This window comes from Rhinoraja longicauda, chromosome 4 (genome assembly GCF_053455715.1).
Source record: "Rhinoraja longicauda isolate Sanriku21f chromosome 4, sRhiLon1.1, whole genome shotgun sequence".
Taxonomy (NCBI): domain Eukaryota; kingdom Metazoa; phylum Chordata; class Chondrichthyes; order Rajiformes; family Arhynchobatidae; genus Rhinoraja; species Rhinoraja longicauda.
The window spans coordinates 1,935,774-1,957,889 of record NC_135956.1 but is presented as its reverse complement, the minus strand read 5'-3'; the positions used below and the strand labels follow the sequence as shown (position 1 = coordinate 1,957,889).

Genomic DNA, 22,116 nt, shown 5'->3' with positions numbered 1-22,116 from the left:
TAAACATCACCCACACCAGAATAAAATGGCGGCATATCCATCAGAAAGAACTGAACAGTGTATGATCTGGTTCTTTAAAAAAGTTGACTTCGGAGAAGTATTCCTAAATTATATATCAATGGGATAGCTGGTGAAGTTTTCTTGTGTGAGAATATTTAATTCTGGTAGGCATAAATACTAGATGATCACTAACCAATCCAATAAATCAGTCAGGAAAAGTGTCTTCATGCAACATGATAAATGGGACAGATGGACATCTACATGAAGTGCTTGAGGCAATTAGTATAAGTGCACCGAAAGAGAAATTGGATAAATAAATTAACAAGATTGAAATAGAGGATAAGTTATTAGTGCTTGAAGATGCAAACAGAGCAAAAATAGCACAAAATATATATTAAAACAAAAACACAAAGTGCAGAAAATATTGAGAAGGAAAGGTAGGGTCTGTTGAGAGAGAAAAAGTTCAGGTTTCAATCCTTCAATTCTGAAGTCCTTTCTTCAGAAGAGGTGAGAATAAACAAGGGATTTTTTGTGATTGGTGGAGTCTACGAGAAAATGGTGCAACTGGAGGTGTCAGGTAAGGAGGGTCATGAGGCTTATTCATTCCAGTGATCTGTCTGGAGAAGATGAAGAGAAAAGAGTGAAATTAAAGCAGAGACAAAGAAACAAGTTGTTGGAAATCTGAAACAAAACGGAATCCTGGGGGATACACAGCAAAAAAACAGAAAGAAGATTATCTGAAATCATTAAATTCACAATAACACACAATATTAACTCATGCTCTGCTTCACACAATCCTAGAACTGGTCTATTTTTTCCTCCATCCTCAATAATTTCCTACTTGCATCTCTTCCAGACAGATTACTTGGAATTAATAAGCATCGTCGCATTTCAGTCAGCAGCACCACCTGTTAAATCTTTCCTCTCTCACCTTAAACCTATGCCCTCAAGTTCTCGATTCCCTACCCTGGGATAGGGATGCCGTGCATTCACCCTATCTCTTCCCCTCATGATTTCATACACCCCTTTCGGATTCCTCAGAGTCCTGCATTCTAAGGAATAAAGTCCTAGCCTGCCCAACCTCTCCCATTAACTCAGGCATTTGAGTCCCGGCAAAATCCTTGCAAATCTCCTCTGTAGTCTTTTCAGCTTAATGGCATCTTTCATTAGGCAAAGTGACCAAAACTGAACACAATACTCTAAATGTGGCATCACAAATTCTCTCTCTAGTTACCCTTTTTCCCTTAATGTACTTTTGAAATTTCTTTGGATTCTCTTTAATCTTACCTGCCAGGGCTATCATGCCCTTTTTGTCCTCTTGATTTTCTTCCTAAGTATGCTCCTCAACCCTCTAAACCCCACCACGTGTGAATGTCCATAATAACATGTCGTTTAAATTGTGTTGTGTGCACAGTCTGAATCTAATCCAGACTGGAGAAAAACTCAAAGAGCAACACAACCCATAAGTTAAGAAAATAGATGCCACAACTGCACCACACATAGGCAGAGTTCTCAGATTTGAGGACCACTTTTAAGATAGCCAACTGCAACATATTGCATTATGTACTGAGTAAATCTGACAGGAATGGCTGGATGAATTTAAAGGCTCTAGAACAAATGTGATTACTTACCCTTCAGGAGTGAAATCTTTCTCTTTACAAACTTCCATTAATTTTGGAGTCAGTCTATAAGCTTTCAGTGAAAGAGAGCCCTGTGCAGTTTTAATTGGATCTGGAAACATCAAGGTGAGAAAGAATAAGCTCATTCTTAATGCCACTAATATTTTACAGATAAATAATGCCTTGTTACTGCAGAAATATCATTGTGAAAAACGAACTGCATCAACATTGATGTAATCTTCTTTTTGCAAGAAACCCAACAAATACAGGTATCTGAAGCAGCAGCCTGGCTGACCCAACATATAGCAAGAGAACGTTTTTTGTAAAGGCATTGAATCTGTATTGAAAACAGGCCGCCATTGTGTAAGCACTGTAGAAACCCATTGTTTGCATACCACATACAGGCAGCATATGTAGTGGCCTGACATTTTTCTATGGATCTGCTGCTGCAAATAAGGAATCTTTGCCCTGATACAGTGAATCCCCTGTGTCTAGTAGGAAAAATAAGCTTCTGTCCATATTGAGTGCTTTTGCACTGATGGAATATGATGTTTTGGCTTACTCACAGAATACTAACCATCCATGGGCAATATTTTATATTCCTAGTAAGATAAGTCAAACTCCAGAAATTCTCTGGAATTACGAAATTGAAATAGATCCGGAAAAAAACTTCCTTTGAGAATTAAACCTCTGAATTGGTAAAGAGAACCTGATTCTCAAGCATCTACATACGGGAGAAAAATGGAAAACTTTTTCTTCTCTCAGAGGACAGTATGAGGCACATTATTGGGGCAAAATAAATAGAGCTTGAAAATATATTCAATCATACCAAATCAGACGAAGAAGAATTTGTTATTTGAATGTGATATTAGTGCCCCCAAAAGAAAAGTAATGCCAAAGACTACCAAACGGTTAAAAATATAATGTACACTATTATGTTCTGTAACAAATTTGTCTCTAGTTCAAGCAGCAATTTCAGCCATTCTTTAAATAGAGGCAGACAAGAAACTGTTAGGGAGGTAGAATAATATATGGGAACTCCAGCTTCCCTTTTGGAGGTTTTCAGTATAAAAAATGCAAATATGATAGCTATTGCTTCTGTTGTTCCAGGGCAAATTGCACTGGGACATATGTGCACTCTGCCACTTTCCTAACATAGATTTAAGTTAGGTATGAATCTCTCAAGATCAACAATATAAATCTTTACGTATCTGTTTATGTTCAGTTTGTTACTAATTTATTACATGAAATCTCAGTTTTACTGTTGAAAGACAGTAAACAAATGAGTTTCTTTTGATAAAATGGAGCTGCGGTTACTAGCAGTTCTATTATAATAACTTCAAGGTAAATGGCCTCTACTTCCACATTAAATGTTAGTAAATTTGCAGGCAAAATTATTTTCAATTAAATGGAAAACTGAAAATAGACAGAAAAAATAAAGTAGCACACGAAAAGAAACGAAAATGAAAATTTGTTTCAAATGGAAAATTCGGGAGGGAATGTTAAATCATTACATAGAATTTCCAATGAGTGCAAGTATATTTTAACAGCTTCTCTGTTGTAATCCGATTGTTAACATACTGAAACAATTTTTGTCCTACTCAAAGATTAATCGTGTTCATTAGTATTTTTTCTGACAGATATTCAGGATGTAACATTTACTTCTCGGTTGGAAACTTTGTAACAGCCTGCCAGCTATGGCAAATAGCGAGCTTGGGGAAGGCAATAAAGATGTTTTACCTACAGCTATGATACTGCACAGAACATCTGGTTTAGCAAGTAAAGGAAACACTACTAAATGGTCAGAAAGAAGAAAATCTTTGTGCTCGGAACAGTCAATGTTTTGTGAGCGGCTGTCAGAGGCAAAATCTGGCAAAATGTGTCATAACTGTAAGGTCACGTACTGAGCCAGACTTAAGCAATCAGTTTTTGTTAGACATCTGGTCCCATTCCACCCGCCATCAACAAGGGGGAAGAGGAATGAGAAAAAAAATGAGGCAGCAACTTCAGCATTCCAGAATGTACACATCAGGGCTCTGATAGCAAGAAAAATAAACAGAAAGAAGGAAACTCTGTCTAGACTGCGCTGCTGCTAGGCTGAGGCAGACACTGGGTTGGTATTTACCGAGAGGGCCTGCTAGGCAGCACTGCCAGGTAAACAGTACAGGAGAAGAAATGAGTAGGAAAGCGTCACTGACCGTAGATGAGGACCACAGACTCTTCTATTGCATGTTGGTAACTAAACTGGGAGTCCAAAAGAGCTCGGCTGACGAAAGAACCATAGTAAGTTGACTGATACCAGCCAACATGGAGGTGGTCAATATTAACATGACGCAAGCTTCTCATCATTTCCATTTGGTACTGAACTGCAAAACAAAAACAGAAAGAAATTATGAATTTCTAATTCTTAAACTGTATTAACTGGTTTCCACAAATATCTTTTATGATTTTATGCTTTGTTGAATGCTTTGCAAGAAAAAATGTCATACTCCACGAGAATTTTTTTTTATAGCTTTAAGCTCTTATCTCGGTGAGGAAGTGTTTTCTCCTTTTACATCTTAACTTGAAAGCAATTGTTTAATAATTATCCCCGAATTTAGCCCTTGGCTTACAGATTGTGTGCATATACATGCAAAGTTGACGTTTCCTAATGTAGAACAGAAAAATACTAACCAACCAAAACCACTAGCTACTAAAAGTTTATTTTATGGCTGCCGTTTAAATACTCATAGGGATTTAATAAAGGTTCTTTTTTTGAAGTATAATTTTCATTGGATGATACTACTGTTTAGTACAAAAAGGTCATCATATCTCAAATGGTTAACATTAAAATCAAGATTTTACCACTACTCTCTAACTTAAGGGACCAACCATTTAGTAGTCTGATAACTATTAATATGATTTATTAAAAAGGCCCGGTAGACAACTGAAATTGAACAAAAATGCAAACATTTTAATGACAACAATTTCACATGCCTTTGACACATGTACAACTTATTTCACAATGATAACCATTACTTGGCTGAACAAAGAAAACAAGGTGTCAATTTTATCCTATTTACTTAGAATATTGTTTACAAAAAGTCTAAAATGCCACAGAGGTGTCCAGGCACTTTCCAGACTTAAAATTACACAAAGCTGTTGACTCAAAGATGACATCAAACATAACTTCCACTCAAATCTCAATGCAATCTTCTGTGGCTTCCAGCTGGAAATACATCTCTTGGCGTAGAAGCATCTAGAGAACTCCAAGGTACAAAGCAAAAAGCGGCACGGTAGCGCAGCGGTAGAGTTGCTGCTTTACAGCGAATGCAGCGCCGGAGACTCAGGTTCGATCCTGACTACAGGTGCTGCACTGTAAGGAGTTTGTACGTTCTCCCCGTGACCTGCGTGGGTTTCCTCCGAGATCTTCGGTTTCCTCCCACACTCCAAAGACGTACAGGTATGTAGGTTAATTGGCTGGGTAAATGTAAAAATTGTCCCTAGTGGGTGTAGGATAGTGTTAATGTACGGGGATCGCTGGGCGGCACGGACTTGGTGGGCCGAAAAGACCTGTTTCCGGCTGTATGTATTTGATATATGATATGATTACACTTCCATAGATCCAAAAACAACTACTACTTTAAGTGTTCACCAGATATGTCACATGTACCGAGAAACAGTGAAAAGCTTTTGTCTGCATGCTATCCAGTTAAATCAAGTCACACTGTACATTGGTACAATCGAGCCACGCACAAGTACAACAGGTAGTGCAAAGAGAAAAATAACCAGAGTGAAGAATACAGTCTTATAGTATTAGTTACAAAGACAAAGGCCAAGGCCTGCAATGAGGTAGATTGGGACTACCACCTAACTTATGGGCTGACCATTCAGTAGCCTGATGACAGAGTCTGGTGGTCGGTGCTGACACGCTTTTATATCTTCTGCCCAATGGGGGCGATGGAAAAAAGGGTGTGACTGGGGTTAAAAAGGTCCAAGATTATGTTGGCTACTTTCGTGAGGCAGCATAAAGTGAGGATAGCATCAATGGTGGGGAATTTGATCTGTGATAGACTGGGTTATGTCCACGCCTCTCCGCAGTTTCTTGCGGTCCTGGACAGCGATATTCCGAAACCAAGATGTGATGCAACCCTATAGTCTGCTTTCTACAGTGCATCTGCAGAAGTCGGTAAGAGCTGTTGGGAGACTTAGAAAATTTTCTTGGTCTCCTGAGGAAGTAGTGGCATTGGTGTGCTTTCTTGGCCGTAGCTTCAATGTGATTAGCACAGGACAAATTGTTAGTGACATTTAGGCCATTTTTAGTCACGTGTGTGACCACAAATGTGAGAATCTGTGGAATACATCTCTTCTAATTCTGAAAGCATTACAGGTATATTGTTTTGTACTGTATATATGACTTGTATATGTCGAAGTTTATCAAGTGAAATTTTTATATGTTATGCTGACAATGTTTTTTTAGGGTCAGAGGCCAAATATGACTGGTCACGTGTGTGGCCTCACAATATAAAAATTCCACTTGATAAACTTCGACATATATGTCATAATATATACACTATACCTGTAATGCGTGACTAGAAATGGCCCATTTACACTTTGGTCCTTGAAGCTCTCGACCATTTCCACTTCAGCACCATTGATGTTGATCGGGACATGTACACCCCCTTGCTTGCTGAAGTCAATGAATAGCTCCTTCTGACATTGAGGGAGAGTTGCTGCCATGACACCGTATTATTAAGCTCGCTGTATCCTTCCTGAACTCCTCTTCGTCATTGTCCAAGATCCGACAATGATGTTATCTGCAAACTTGAAGATTTGGAGTCAGAGCTGAATTTGGTCACACAGTTGTGAATGGAAAGGGAGCAGTCAGATTGAGTCCTTGAGGGGCATCAGTGTGGAGAATTATTGTGGAGGAGGTGTTGTCACCTATCCTCACTGATTGTGGTGTATGGGTCATAAAGTCGAGGATCCAGGTGCAGGGCAAGCATGCTGATTCCTCGATCCATCTGTTTGGAGATTAGTTTAGTTGGGATTATGGTGTGAAAGGCAGAGCTATAGTCAATAAGCATAAATCTGACATAGGTGTACTTGTTATCTAGATGTACCAGCTACGAGTGTAGGCTAGGGAGATGGCGTCTGCCGTGGACCTGTTGCGATGGTAGGCAATCTGCAGTGGATCAAGGCTGTCTGGATGACTATCATGAAGTGTCACAACCAGCCTCTCGCAGGAGCTCATGATCGGGGATGTCAGGCACACTGGACGGTGGTCATTAAGCTGCCTTGCTTTAACATATAACATATAACATATAACAACTACAGCATGGAAACAGGCCTGTCCGGCCCTACCAGTCCACGCCGACCATTCTCCCTGACCTAGTCTCATCTACCTGCACTCAGACCATAACCCTCCAATCCCCTCCTATCCATATACCTATCCAATTTACTCTTAAATAATAAAATCGAGCCAGCCTCCACCACGCCCATTCCATACAGCCACAACCCTCTGAGTAAAGAAGTTCCCCCTCATGTTACCCCTAAACCTTTGTCCCTCAATTCTGAAGCTATGTCCCCTTGTTGGAATCTTCCCCACTCTCAAAGGGAAAAGCCTACCCACGTCAACTCTGTCCGTCCCTCTCAAAATTTTAAAAACCTCTATCAAGTCCCCCCTCAACCTTCTACGCTCCAAAGAATAAAGACCCAACCTGTTCAACCTCTCTCTGTAGCCTAAGTGCTGAAACCCAGGCAACATTCTAGTAAATCTCCTCTGTACCCTCTCCATTTTGTCGACATCCTTCCTATAATTTGGCGACCAGAACTGCACACCATACTCCAGATTTGGCCTCACCAATGCCCTGTACAATTTCAACATTACATCCCAACTTCTATACTCGATGCTCTGATTTATAAAGGCAAGCATACCAAACGCCTTCTTCACCACCCTATCCACATGAGATTCCACCTTCAGGGAACAATGCAGTTATTCCCAGATCCCTCTGTTCCACTGCATTCCTCAATTCCCTACCATTTACCCTGTACGTCCTATTTTGATTTGTCCTACCAAAAAGCTGGGCAGTATCACCAGCAACTTGTTTACTTTGGCAATGGGATGATAGTGGTCTTCTTGAGGCATGTAGGAATCTTAGAATGGAGTAGGGAAAGGATAAAGATGTCCTGTCTGCTGGTTCATGCACGACCTGAAGATGTGGCTGAAGGGACCCTATCCGGGATTCATGCTCGGGAAGGCCAATCTTACATATGCTGGTGACTGTGGGTACAGGTGCATCCGAGGCTGATGACGTCTTTCCACCGACCTCCTGTATAGAATGCATTGAGCTCATCGGCAAGGGACAAGTTGCTGGTGATACTGCCCAGCTTTACTTTGTAGCATTTTATAGTATGCAAGCCATGTCACAATTGATGGGTATCAGTGTGGTTATCTTGGGAGTCTAGCTTGGTCCGGAATTCCCTTTTGGCATCCTTGATAGCTTTGCGATGGTCAAACAAGACTCCAAACATCATTAGGAGTAGGAAAGAATTGCAGATGCTGGTTTAAGTCGAAGGGAGACACAAAATGTTGCAGAAGGGTTTCGACCCGAAACGTCACCCATTCCTTCTCTCCAGAGATGCTGCCTGTCCTGCTGAGTTACTCCAGCATTGTGTGTCTACCAAACATCATTAGGATCTCTTTACAATTGCAAATTAATTATACTGGAAGCCGGAAGGTCCACGAATAAAGATTAAACCAGTCTAATATCACTATCTTCATCCAGATAGTGCAAATTCCAGTGCAAATTCCAGACCCTGACTAGCTGGAATTGGGCTGAATATAAGAATTCTTATTAATACATTTTCTCTATTGAAATGATATTTGAAAAACAAACAGTCTCATTTGATGACCAGTAAAATTGTAGCCAAAATCAAAATAAATCAAAGAATTCTATTCTGATCACATTTTTAATCTATCTTTCAGAGTAATCAATCTTTTACTGCAAACAAAACTGGTCTATAAAACATTTATTCACAAAATGCTGGAGTAACTCAGCAGGTCAGGCAGCATCTCGGGAGAGAAGGAATGGGTGACGTTTCGGGTCGAGACCCTTCTTCAGACTGAAGAAGGGTCTCGACCCGAAACGTCACCCATTCCTTCTCTCCCGAGATGCTGCCTGACCTGCTGAGTTACTCCAGCATTTTGTGAATAAATCGATTTGTACCAGCATCTGCAGTTATTTTCTTATACTACTGGTCTATAAAACATACACATTTCACCTTCAGCACTTCACACCTAAACAATGGGTACAGATTATGAACCATTTTTACCCATTTTAAAGAACATCAAGACATCTCCTCAAACTTAAAGGTACAAATACACCCGAGTGGAAAGAGGCACCATAAAACTGAATTACAAAGCTGGGTATTTTTAAAGAAAGGAACTATAAGCAGAGAAAATTTTTGCCATATGGTGACTGGTCCTTTAATAAGCCATGGTGAAAGAGATAAATGGAGATGGTGGCATGAGTTGACAAAATGAAGGCACTTTTTTGGCAGCATCCAATTCATTCTGCTCATTGTAGCTATAATCTATGCATTTCGTTGCATGCAGATAATGCTGCTTTTTCTTGCACAAAAAAAATCAGATACTTACAGCAATGGAATCATTGATTGACAATTTTGCAAGTTTAAGAAATGCAAAACCCTGTCAACATCAAAATGAGTGGATGGAGGGGGGTTGGAATGCAGTGCAGAGGAAATACATTTTAAAGTGTTATTAAATATCGACAATCCTTTTTCGTTGACTTGCTCGTAAACAATTAACTCTAGAATAGGAAAGATTCAGCAAACCAAAAGGTTACATTCCAATCACCATGTAAAGTGTTGGGACACACTGACGGCAAGTTGACAGGTGTGTAGAGATCAGTGGTACATTCTTCAGCGCCTGCTGAACCCACCTGGAGTCCAGGCCTATTGATGTGCCCCATTGCCACAAACAATTCCCTTGGGTTAGTCACCAGCCATGGCTGAATGGGACCACCAGACTTCATTTTTGAGAAATACTGGCAGGTTATTTTGCTATATTTTAATATTTGTTTTAAATTTTTTAATTAACAGCCATTTAACAGCACGGTGGAGCAGCGGTAGAGTTGCTGCCTTACAGCGAATGCAGTGCCGGAGACTCAGGTTCGATCCTGACTACGGGCGCCGTCTGTACAGAGTTTGTACGTTCTCCCCGTGACCTGCGTGGGTTTTCTCCGAGATCTTCGGTTTCCTCCCACACTCCAAAGATGTACAGGTATGTAGGTTAATTGACTGGATAAAATGTAAAAATTGTCCCTAGTGTGTGTAGGATAGTGTTAATGTGTGGGGATCGCTGGGCGGCGCGGACCCGGTGGGCCGAAGGGCCTGTTTCCGCGCTGTATCTCTAAATCTAAAAAAAAATTAAATCTATTTTGTGTGTTTTAAAGTGAACAAATTTAAAAAATGGTAAACTTCATTTTTTAGAATTACTTTTCCAGCCAGTTTCAGGTATGATCAGTGACACTTGGAAATCGTTTTTTAAAAAGCCTCTGAGAGCACAAGCTGTTGAGCTGATCCGCCGTGCACACGGCCTTCTCTCTGCTGCTTGCAGCCCATCACACCAGGTACAATGGTGAAAGGATACCACATCCACAAGACTCAAAGAGCCATGCAGCTGCAAACATGGATTGCGACCGTCATGTTAGTGCGGGTAGTGTCCCCAGGGTGGGTTGGGGTCAGCAAAGGTTGTACGTCTGATGCCAATACTGCCTTCAGGAAAGAAATTCAGCCATGAAATGTCACCAAACATACCTTCAGGGCTAATGCAAATTCACTGCAGAAAAACATCAAAGTGCTTGATACCTGTATCATAATAATAATATAATATATCCCTTTATTCGTCCCACACTGGGGAAATTTACAGTGTTATAGCAAGAGAGCAAGAGATCATTCATTATAAATAAAAGATACATAAATTGTCATCGGTTTTCTGTGTGTTCTTAGCTGTTATTGTTGACTCGTCTGCTGGGAGCAGTGCTGGTTGTGCAGTCTCACAGCAACGGGAAGGAAGGACCTCCTATATCTCTCCTTCACGCTCTTGGGGTGAAGGAGTCTGTCACTGAAGGAGCTACTCAGTGCAGTGACAGTGTCCTGCATGGGGTGGGATAATATAAGAAAATAACTGCAGATGCTGGTACAAATCGAAGGTATTTATTCACAAAATGCTGGAGTAACTCAGCAGCTCAGGCAGCATCTCAGGAGAGAAGGAATGGGTGACGTTTCGGGTCGAGACCCTTCTTCAGACTGATGTCAGGAGGGCGGGACAAAGGAAGGATATAGGTGGAGACAGGAAGATAGAGGGAGATCTGGGAAAGAGGAGGGGAAGAGAGGGACAGAAGAGTTATCTAAAGTTGGAGAAGTCGATGTTCATACCACTGGGCTGCAAGCTGCCCAGGCGAAATATGAGGTGCTGTTCCTCCAATTTCCGGTGGGCCTCACTATGGCACTGGAGGAGGCCCATGACAGAAAGGCCAGACTGGGAATGGGAGGGGGAGTTGAAGTGCTCGGCCACCGGGAGACCAGTTGGGCCAATGCGGACCGAGTGCAGGTGTTGAGCGAAGCGATCGCCAAGCCTGCGTTTGGTTTCGCCGATGTAAATAATTTGACATCTGGAGCAGCGGATGCAATAGATGAGGTTGGAGGAGGTGCAGGTGAACCTCTGTCTCACCTGGAAAGACTGTTTGGGTCCTTGGATGGAGTTGAGGGGGGAGGTAAAGGGACAGGTGTTGCATCTCGTGCGGTTGCAGGGGAAAGTGCCCGGGGTTGAGGTGGTTTGGGTAGGAAGGGACGAGTGGACCAGGGAGTTGCGGAGGGAACGTTCTCTGCGGAACGCAGAGAGGGGAGGGGATGGGAAGATATGGCCAGTGGTGGGGTCTCGTTGTAGGTGACGGAAATGTTGGTGGATGATTTGTTGGATCCGCTGGCTGGTGGGGTGGAAGGTGAGAACGAGGGGGATTCTGTCCTTGTTGCGAGTGGGGGGAGGGGGAGCAAGAGCGGAGCTACGGGATGTAGAAGAGACCCTAGTGAGAGCCTCATCTATAATGGAAGAGGGGTGGGAGTCGTTGTCCAGCAGCGATGTTAACTTTGCCATCATCCTCCTCTCTCCCACCACCTGCACTGAGTCGAGGGGGCAACCCAGGACAGAGCTGGCCTTCCTGACCAGCTTGTCAAGTCTCTTCCCTTCCGCCGCTGAGATGCTGCTGCTCCAGCAGACCACTCCATAGAAAATGGCCGATGCAACCACCGTGTTGTAGAAGGTCCTTAGGAGTGCCCACTGCACTCTATGGTTGCATATTTGACATGGTTGAATATTTTCAACCATGATACAACGCTGATGCCTTTGTCCAAATGCTTTTAACTGTTGGAGTAAGAATTTTTATCTGCAAGGTATGGTGCTACTCAAACTAATTCAACAGTTCTGCACGTTCAGTTTGTAATGGCATAAACACTTAAGAGTACAAGAGGTGCAACGGTTAGAGGCGGAAAGGAAGGGGATAAAACTAGTGCAGGAGACCTCGGTGGAAGGCAGATTATTATCTGAATGGTGTCAGATTAGGAAAAGGGGAGGTTGAAAGAGTCCTGGGTGTGCTGGTACATCAGTCACTGAAAGTAAGCACGTAGGTACACCCCTTCATTGCGAGAAGATTTGAGTTTAGGAGCAAGCAGGTCCTACTGCAGTTAAACAGGGCCCTGGTGAGACCGCATCTGGAGTACTGTGTGCAGTTTTGGACTCCTAATTTGAGGAAGGACATTCTTGCTATCGAGGGAGTGCAGCACAGGTTCACCGGGTTAATTCCCGGGATGGCGGGACTGACATTGGATGAAAGAATGGGTCGACTGGACTTGTATTCATTGGAATTTACAAGGATGAGAGGGGCTCTTATAGAAACATATACAATTCTGAAAGGATTGGACATGCTAGTTGCAGGAAAAATGTTCCCGGTGTTGGGGAAGTCCAGAACCAGGGGTCACAGTTTAAGGGGTAGGCCATTTAGGACTGAGATGAGGAAAAACTTCTTCACCCGGAGAATTGTGAACCTGTGGAATAGAAGGCAGTGGAGGCCAATTGACTGGATGTTTTCAAGAGAGAGTTAGATTTCCCCCTTAGGGCTAAAGGAATCAAGGAATATGGGGAAAAAGCAGGAACAGTGTACTGATCAGCCATGATCGTATTGAATGGCGGTACTGGCTCAAAGGGCCGAATGGCCTACTCCTGCACCTATTTTTCTATGTTACGACTGGATTCTTTAATCCATCACTCTTTTGCTTGCATTTCCCTTCAATTATACTTCTGCCTCTTGATTCTGTGCCCCGTCAAAGAATCAAGGTACTGTGGCGGTACCTGGGGATTAGGGCGGTACCTGGGGATTAGGGCGGTACCTGGGGATTAGGCCACTCCCTGGACCATCCCCCTCGGCACGGGTTGGACAGGGCTGGGGAAGGGACTAGTGCTACGGGGTTTGCCTGAAGGGGCTGGAGAGATAACTGGTGCTTGAGATTGAAGAGAGTGTGGATGTTCTGTTGCTGCATTAAATTACTGTTAAGACCTAGCTGGCATCTTGCCTGATTCCTACTGCGTCCAGACCCACTACACTACATTGGAAGTTTAGGCAGAAAATCCTGATACATAGCAACAGTAGTGAAGAGTGGGAAAAGTAGCCGGGAACAAAGTAAAGTAAAGGAGATTGATGAGAAGTAGACGGCAGCAGCTTTCTCGTCTATGGGTCAGTTTCCATTAGCCAGATCTTCCCCCGGAACAGGCTCATATTGCATGGGAATAGCTGTTTCCTAAAGTCTGGCCAACACGGCTGACAAAGCACCTTTATGGCTACAATTTAGAAAATGCACAAGCACATTAGAAAGGGAGTCATAAACCAATATGATAACACGTGGCATCACATCTGTAACTCCCCAAATGGCAAATAGCTAATTCGGACACGCCAGGAAAGGAGGTGCTAGCCACTACCTACAGGGATGAAAATCAATCACAAGGTTTTCATTAATCCCATTTAAAACATTGTGCCAATATGCTGCAGGGGAAAATAAAAATCACTTTTGAGCCAAAACCCCAACGTGGAGTATGATTATATGATACTCTCAAATCATCTCAAACTGTCACAATAATGACAACACTAATCAACAATACTTTATCTTCATGTCAAAACAGCTCAGAATATTCACTGCAAACTTGAAAGGGGAGAGTGTTTGTCCTCCGATAAAATGAATGGAAACAACTATTTCTCATGCTCATTAAGCTTCATTGAAATCTTTGTACCAACGGTGAGCCATTTTGGCTGCTTTTAATCACCTTTTCGATAGTTGAATAAAAGGTGGATAAATAAAAAAGTAGCAGCAAGAATGTTTTCAACATTATCTGAAATTAAGGGTGCATTTTAAGGATGGAGATGAGATATCATCCACATGCCTGCCGGTTATATTTAGCTTAACTCAACCAACAAAATTATAATAGCCACAAAGAAATATTAAAAATTCTCTTTGTTCTTAGTAACGCCAAGAGGCTGTCATGCTTATTAAAATATTCTAGTCTATACTAGTTGGCAAGGACACTTGCATTGCATTAAATGATGTTAGGGCTCTGCAGATAGATTCTATTTTCATATATGTAATCAAAAACATGAATTCAAATATTTTCATCAGGTCAGGAAAATGATTAGCTGTTTCTGATGCATAATGAATATATTTGAGAGAACATAAACAACATTTTAAAAGTCAACTCTTACATTTTTAATTAATCTTTATAAGTTTGATGCATTTAACATTTTTTACACTTGAATGGTGGGAAGGAGTTCTGGTTACATTTTTACTTCAGCTTATCGTGATTATAACTTTGAAGAGCTCAGACCTTCTGCAATTTAGTGTCATGTCTAGTACAGTGCACCTCTACATAATATTCTAGAGCAGTGATACATTTTCTTCTGCAGATTGATAAATCTAAAACACTCCTGACAGACATGTGCGCACAACCAAGGTCTTCATTCCCAGATAACTTATCACTGCAGTCATTCCTCATTGAGCCGAGAGATGGCTCATGCTGATGAAAGCTCTTTTACTAAAGACGGGCAAAGGAAAGGAAGGATGATGCACTGGAGCTCTGAGCTGGAAGATTAAAATATTCCAGGACATAAATAAATAGAGAAGGCACTGATCTGCAGTGATAAATCTACTTGCTCTTGTTCCCGTCAATATATTACTTGCAAATGTCTTTCTATATAACATTGGAGAGAGTGACCACTTGCACATGGAGACTAAACACCCTTTTCCAGAACACCATCTATTATCCCGTGTAGCACGAAAATCATGTTTAATAGGATTCACTCAAGTGAAGCGCCATGTCGTGCTGTGGACCACACAGCTGCAGTGAAACACACACCACACAATCTATAGCCTCTTGTCCTGCCATATCCTTCACTTCACTAATACCATCAAGCCAGGATTTCAATGTTGCTTCAAAAAGTACAGAAGAGTAGCCCGGAGTTTCATTCCAAAAGTAAAAATACAAGTCACAAGGTGAAAAAGTATCTGTGGAAAGAAAAACTGTTCAGTTTCAGACCCAAGCCCCTTTGTTCTGGTGTTCTGTAAAGTCCCTGATGAGTGTTTCCAAAATGTTCTGTTTCTATTATTAATAAGGTTGCAACGTGTTTGCTGAACAATAAAACAATATGCAAACAGAACTAGGTGATCCCACAACTAGCAAATGAGATCAAAACGCTGCAGTTCTGCCATGTTTAATCATGAATGGTGGTGGATAATTTAACAGCTAAATAGAGGTGGCGGAGGTTTAAAGAACATTTCCCATCCCCAATGAAGGGAATGCCTAGCATCTGTATGTTTAAAGACCAAAATATATGTAGCTATGTTCAGTCAAATATGCCAAGTGGATTATCCATTTTGGCTTCCTCCCAAGATCATGTAAAAGCAAGTCTCCACCCATTTCTATTCATTCCAAGTGATATCATGAAATGGCTGGGAGCAGTGATGACAACAAAGGTTACAGGATGAGATGACACGCCTGCTGGAGTACTGAATACCTGCACCCCACAACTATCCGTGTCTTTATCCAAACTGCTCCAGTACATTTACAAGCTACAATGTGGAAAAATGTCCCTCGATGTCCTTTCACAAAAAGCAGGACAATTCCAATCTGCTCAATTATTGCTTAAAAAGTCTACCTCAATCAATGGAAGTCATTAATGGCAGTGCTATCAAATCAAACACACTCAATTATAACCTGCACACCAGTGCAGAATTTAGTTTTTGGGTTACTTGGCCCCAAACTTCACCACACTTAGAATATGGACTAAAGAGCAGAGTTCCAGAGATGAGGCAAGAAATGGGTCCCCTAGATTTCAGGGCAGCCTTTGACTGAATGTAGTATCTACTACCCTGGTATAAATGAAATTGGTAGCCATCAGATGAAATCAGATCTATAGCTGGAGTCAATACTTCACAAAAGGATAATGGTTGCTGTCATTCCACAATACTCCTGCAGGACTTCACAAGATCCATCAGCAGTTGCTTCTAGGACGGCCTTCCTTCCATTGCAAGATCAGAAGTGGGGATGTTTGCTGATAGCTGCAAGTCAGGCTAGAGAAGGGGAGTCTAGTTGAAGCTCCGGATTAGAAGTGCTCACCATCCATTTCCCTCCACAGATGTTGGCTGACGCACTGAGTTTCTGCTACAATTTTTCTGCTCCAGATTCCAGATCTGTCGTCCCATGTCAACATTGAAGCATTGTTTAAAAAGTGGCAAGTAACATTCACACCTCAAAAATGCCAGGTGACATCCATCTCCAAAAACAGAGTCTAATTCCCTATCCTTGATATTCAAGGCAGAACCATCACGAACATCCGCTAGCCATATAAATACAGGGCAACAAGAGGAGGTCACAGGCTGGGTATCCTGCATGAATAATTCACCCAAAACCTTTCCACCGTCTGTATCACGTCAAGAACATGACAGAATACTCTATTTAACTAGACGAGTACAGCTCCAAATCAAACACCGTTCCAGAAATCAAACACCGTTCAGAACAACTTGCTTGACTGAATCCCAACCACCACCCTAAATATATATCTACATGACCATCACACCTCAGCTGTTGTGCGCAAAATCTAAATAGTGCATTGCAGTTAATCTTGGCTCCTTATCACAGCACCTCCCAAACCATTTCTATAACCGAGAGCAAGGCTACATGAGAATATCTCCACCTAGAGGCTCCTCTCTCTTTCACACCATCCTTTGTCAGAAATATATACCCAATTCTTCATAGTTTCTAAACCCTGAAATCCCCAATACAACATTGTGAGAACCCCTTCATCGGTCAAGACGATGCCGCTTCACTCTATTTTATAGACAATTAGGAGTCAATAATAAAACTGGCCTGCCAGCTGTGCCCACATCTCAAAAAAAAGGATAAATTTAAACGGGAATAGAGTTTAGATGTGGCTGGAAGAGAACTTCATTGATCCAGGAATTGAATTATCCAGAAGCTCGGAGAAAGGGAACATGAACAAAAAAAGGAAGGGACTTTTGTGAAAATAGTGTAAACCAGTCTCTAGATTATGGAAATCTGGCAAGACCTCATCAGAGATGATGATCACGCATATGAATTAGCTGTAATTACAAACCTGAATGCTCAAAGAAAAATGTGAGTTCATCAATATTTGGTAATTAAATGTGGTCAGAGAGGATCAGAAACAGTGAATGAAGGTAGAAGTAGCCAGACAAAATAATTGGGGCGAGAAAGGAACATAAGCACGATAACAAGCTAAAATAAGAGCAGTTAACCCGTTCTTTCATTGTTTCACATCATAATGTCCATGCTCCTTTCCCACCCCCATTTAAAAAAATGCTTTGCTCAGGGTTAATACTCATGCTCATTATCACCTGATCTGTCTAACCCCATCCCCATACAACACTTTGTCTTCCACCTCACTCCTACCCCAAGCTCTGCTTTGAAAACTGTAAACCATCCATTTTCCCCCCAGTTCCTAGTTTTAGTGGTACAGCATGGAAACACTGTCCACATTGACCATCGATCACCTGTTCACACTAGTTCTATGTTATCCCACTTTCCAATCCATGCCCAACACACTGGGGGCAATTTATATGGGCCAATTAACCTATAACCCACAGTTCTGTGGGATGCATGAAACCGGATGCATGCAAACCCTCGTGGTCATGGGGAGAATGTGCAAACTCCATACACACAGACAGCACACGAGGTTTTGATCGAACCCGGGTCTGTGGCGCTGTGTTACTTTGCTACCCTGATTTCTGAGGAAAGATCGCAAACCTGACACTGTCTCTCCATACATGTTGCTCACCTGGCTGAGTTCATTCAGCAGTTCTGGTTTTTGTTGCTAATTACATTTTAAAATGTCTTGAATAGATTCCAGTCCACCACTCTTGCCCATTTCTGATTTGAATTCCTTTTGGTGTGGCAGTAGCAGCCTCACTATATTTATACTCCCCCTATTCTACCTGGAAACATACATGGCCGGTATAGAATGAGTAATAATTAAACATTAAATGGACTGGTCACAATTATAACCTACATGTAAAATAAATAAAACAATGTGGATAATTTGAATTCATTCACCAGCCATAATAATTCAGATGAGAACCAAATAAATTTCAGATCACCTCTGCCTCTGAAGCAGAATGTGAAATGATTTCTGTATCATCCCCCTCAAAACAACATGCAGGAGTAAGTGAGCACAAAACCAAGTGCTGAAAGAACACAGTGCCGAAGGCCGCATCTGTGGACAGAATGGGATAGACAACCATTTGGGTCGGGAACCTTCTTCTGACTGATCAGTTGAGATGCTGAGAACCTGACATGCTGAGTTTCTCCAGCACTACATTTTGCTAAAGATTCCAGCATCGGCACTTTCTTGTGTCGTCACAAGAATAAGTAGTGCTGTTATACAGTGGTCAGATAAGTGCACTGTATTGTTATAACAAATGGAAAGCAAGGCATGTACACTTCATAGGTTAGGAAGTATCTCAAAAGAGAAACACATTTATTGCTTTAGTTTAATAAGCTTTCATTAGAACTGGAAAGAGTGAGAACAGGAATTAAACAATTACATTGGCAGGGAATCTGAGGAAAGTACAAAAGGGAAAATATATAATAGCCAAGAGAGATTAAATGACAAAAAAGATTGTTAACAGGGCAAATAAAAAAAATAAGATAAGGTGTAAAAGGCAAAAGTAAAATCATTACTAAAAATAAGAGAGTAATGATAATGATCTGAAATTGTTGAGCCAAAGCCAAATCTAGAAGTCTGTAGATCAAAACACAGGATACTGTTTCTCCAGCTTACCTATAGCAACGTAGGAGGCTTAGTACAGAAAAGAAAATCACTGTGCCAGGTGCAGCAAAGATTTAAGCAGCAGCCCAGGAAGATACACCCAGAATCAATACAGAAAAAATATGTTTTCTTCATCCAAAAGGAGCAGTTAAGGTCAAAGATGATAGGAAGGGATGAAAAAAAGTATAAACATGCCTCTCTGGTACTTGTACTGATTGTTAGCATGGGTATATGGTTGCGTGCTTAAGGGTGGTCAGGGTCTCACAATGAGAATGCACCCTTCAGAATGCTGAAAGAAGAAACAAAGGGCAAGATAAATGGGTGGAAGGGCCATGTCAAAGCCGGTAGAGTTGGGAAAAGGTGATCCACTGAATATGGAGGCTGGGGAATAACAAATGAATATAAAGGGAAACCACCAATGCTTCTTGAAAAATAATAGGGTCAGTGTGGCCTTTTTGGATATTGATCAACAGCTTATTCCCCCGAAACAAAGATAGACTAGTTGTCTGAAAAGCACTATGCGAGGTCTGGAAATTGGATGAAAATATGACAAAACTTCTCGGTTTAGGAAAAGTGCAGGAATAGGCATGAATGTCATCACTGTACAGCAAAACTGCACGAAAGAGGAGATTGAGAATTTCAATACTGGAGAATCATCCACATGGCTCAATAAGTGGCCAGGATAGTGATGAAGCATACAGATGAAATGTAATCGGGGTGTAGAAGGAGCGGAGCATCCACGATAAAAAGGAGTATGTTGGGATCTAGAACTGGACACTGATAAAGTGTCAGAAGAGCTGCTGATAAGTGGAAAGAGGCAAACGGCTTCAAGATCGGAGAACATCAGATCTGCAGTGCAAATAATTTTGTCCAATATGTGGAACCAAAAGGCCAATTATGGCCTGGCAAATAACTTTTTGACATGCCAGTTTGTCATAATCCAAGGTAAAAAGGATGTGGTGTCAGGAAAATTGATGCTCAGTTCCAAAAGGTTAGGCTGCATGGTTAAAGAAACAAGAGCACTATTCTTGTAAAGACACGACAGACTGCAGATGCTGGAATCGGGAGCAAAAATAAGAGGAAATCAATGGGTCAGGCAGCAAAGGTGGAAGGAAATGGACAGCCGACATTTCATGTCAAGACCCTTCATCTGGACTAGTTGGATTATGTTGATTTCTCGGGCAATAATCATAAATCATGTTACATATTCAACATCCTACAAAAAGTAGCAATTTTAAAAAAAAAGTTAAATTTTACAAAGGATGGGAATCTTAAAAACAGAAAATTCTGCAAATGCAAGTTAGATTAGGTAGCATCTAACTTAGTTGAAGAACGATGGAGGGAAAATTCTGAAAAGTTAACTCCGTTTCTCTCTCTCCACCGATGTTGCCTGATTTACTAAGTATTTCCAGCATCAATTTTATATCGTATTCACCATATCGCCAGAAGCAGAACATTGTTAAAGCACCATTCATCAAGCTTCATTATCTCGGAAAATAATTTGCTAAATATTGTGCAAAATCATTTATCATCCTCACAGAGAGATAAAATATAAATATGAACAATGCATCAGTAATGGCCCATTACACTTTTTCACTGGGGAGGAATAATTGACAGGACTGGCGGTCGCATTTTGTAAATTTATTTCAAGCTTAAAACAAGCACTCTAAAACTTTTCCACTCATACAGGACACCTTTTCAACTAATTAGACCCTGATAAATCAAACAGCACCTTTTCAGACTTTTTAACAAGTTTATCCAAGATTCAATGAAAATAAAGTATCTCAGTAAAGCCAACAATCACCTTTTCCAACGCCTTTTAATTTTCTCCATAATTGTACCGGTAAAATATTTCCCTATTTTTGTGGCACTGCTTGGAATAGTTTAAAAATCTGACTCCTTGATTATTAAAGGCAAACAACATATCCAATATAGTAAATTACAATTTTCAGAATCTAGCTTACACAATTTCTTCACTAACAATGTAACTATCATCATCTGGTCATTGTTGATAATAACTTGGCAGTAATGTTTAGTTTCATCATTATTTATAGTGTTTTGTAAAACTGAATAGCCATTCACAGAATAGCCATTTTGTTTAGGTACTTTAAACCAATGGAAATAAAAATGTTCAGATTATGTTGTTCACCTTTTTGAGCTTCAGAGCCCTAACCTTAATTTAACACATTTAATTCAAGTACACAGAATTAAAACTTGTTTTAAATCAACCCAAGGAACTCTCTGGAAACCTACAAATACAAAGTAACCTTTTACTATAATTCTCAAATTCATGCAAAATTGTCAATTATTCAACCTAATCTTCCTTGGCTTGAAGCAAAATAGCTGGAATGTTCGTGCACAGCACAGATGAGAGAGAAATTATTGCAGGAACAAGGCAACGCTAATCAATATCGGCACAAATGTGTGGTTGTGAACGTGAAGAAAAAGTTAACGTTAAACTAGTTTAAGAAGAGATTCCAGACACGCCAACAATACCAAAACATTACCAAAACCAATTGATTTGTTTCAATGTAATGAAACATTACCGCGGCACGGTAGCGCAGCGGTAGAGTTGCTGCTTTACAGCGAATGCAGCGCCGGAGACTCAGGTTCGATCCTGACTACGGGTGCTGCACTGTAAGGAGTTTGTACATTCTCCCCGTGACCTGCGTGGGTTTTCTCCGAGATCTTCAGTTTCCTCCCACACTCCAAAGACGTACAGGTATGTAGGTTAATTGGCTGGGTAAATGTAAAAATTGTCCCTAGTGGGTGTAGGATAGTGTTAATGTACGGGGATCACTGGGCGGCACGGACTTGGAGGGCCGAAAAGGCCTGTTTCCGGCTGTATATATATATGATATGATAATCTGAACTTAAGAATCATCAATACACACTAAACGTAAAAACCGCAATAAAATATACCAAAGAACATACAGGTGGTTTTGCTATAACGGGATAGTTGGTTCATTTGTGGAAAATCATAGTATAAAAGACAATTGTGCCAAAGGGGAAAGAAGGGTCTCAAATGTTTCAGACCTGCAATTACAACATTTTTTTTTCCGCAGGAGTTTCAAAAATAATGGTCTTTTTAA

General features: G+C 41.1%; 1 protein-coding gene across 1 annotated transcript in view; it reads right to left on the bottom strand.

Moving 5' to 3' along the window:
* LOC144592552 (eukaryotic translation initiation factor 3 subunit H-like) overlaps positions 1–22,116 on the bottom strand; it is a 111,610-nt gene that overhangs the window by 28,162 nt on the left and 61,332 nt on the right. The window contains exons 3-4 of the mRNA XM_078397134.1: positions 3,818–3,985; positions 1,632–1,731 (exon numbers count right to left, since the gene is read on the bottom strand). Coding sequence (XP_078253260.1) covers positions 1,632–1,731; positions 3,818–3,985 — 268 coding nt within the window. The remainder of the gene's footprint in view (positions 1–1,631; positions 1,732–3,817; positions 3,986–22,116) is intronic.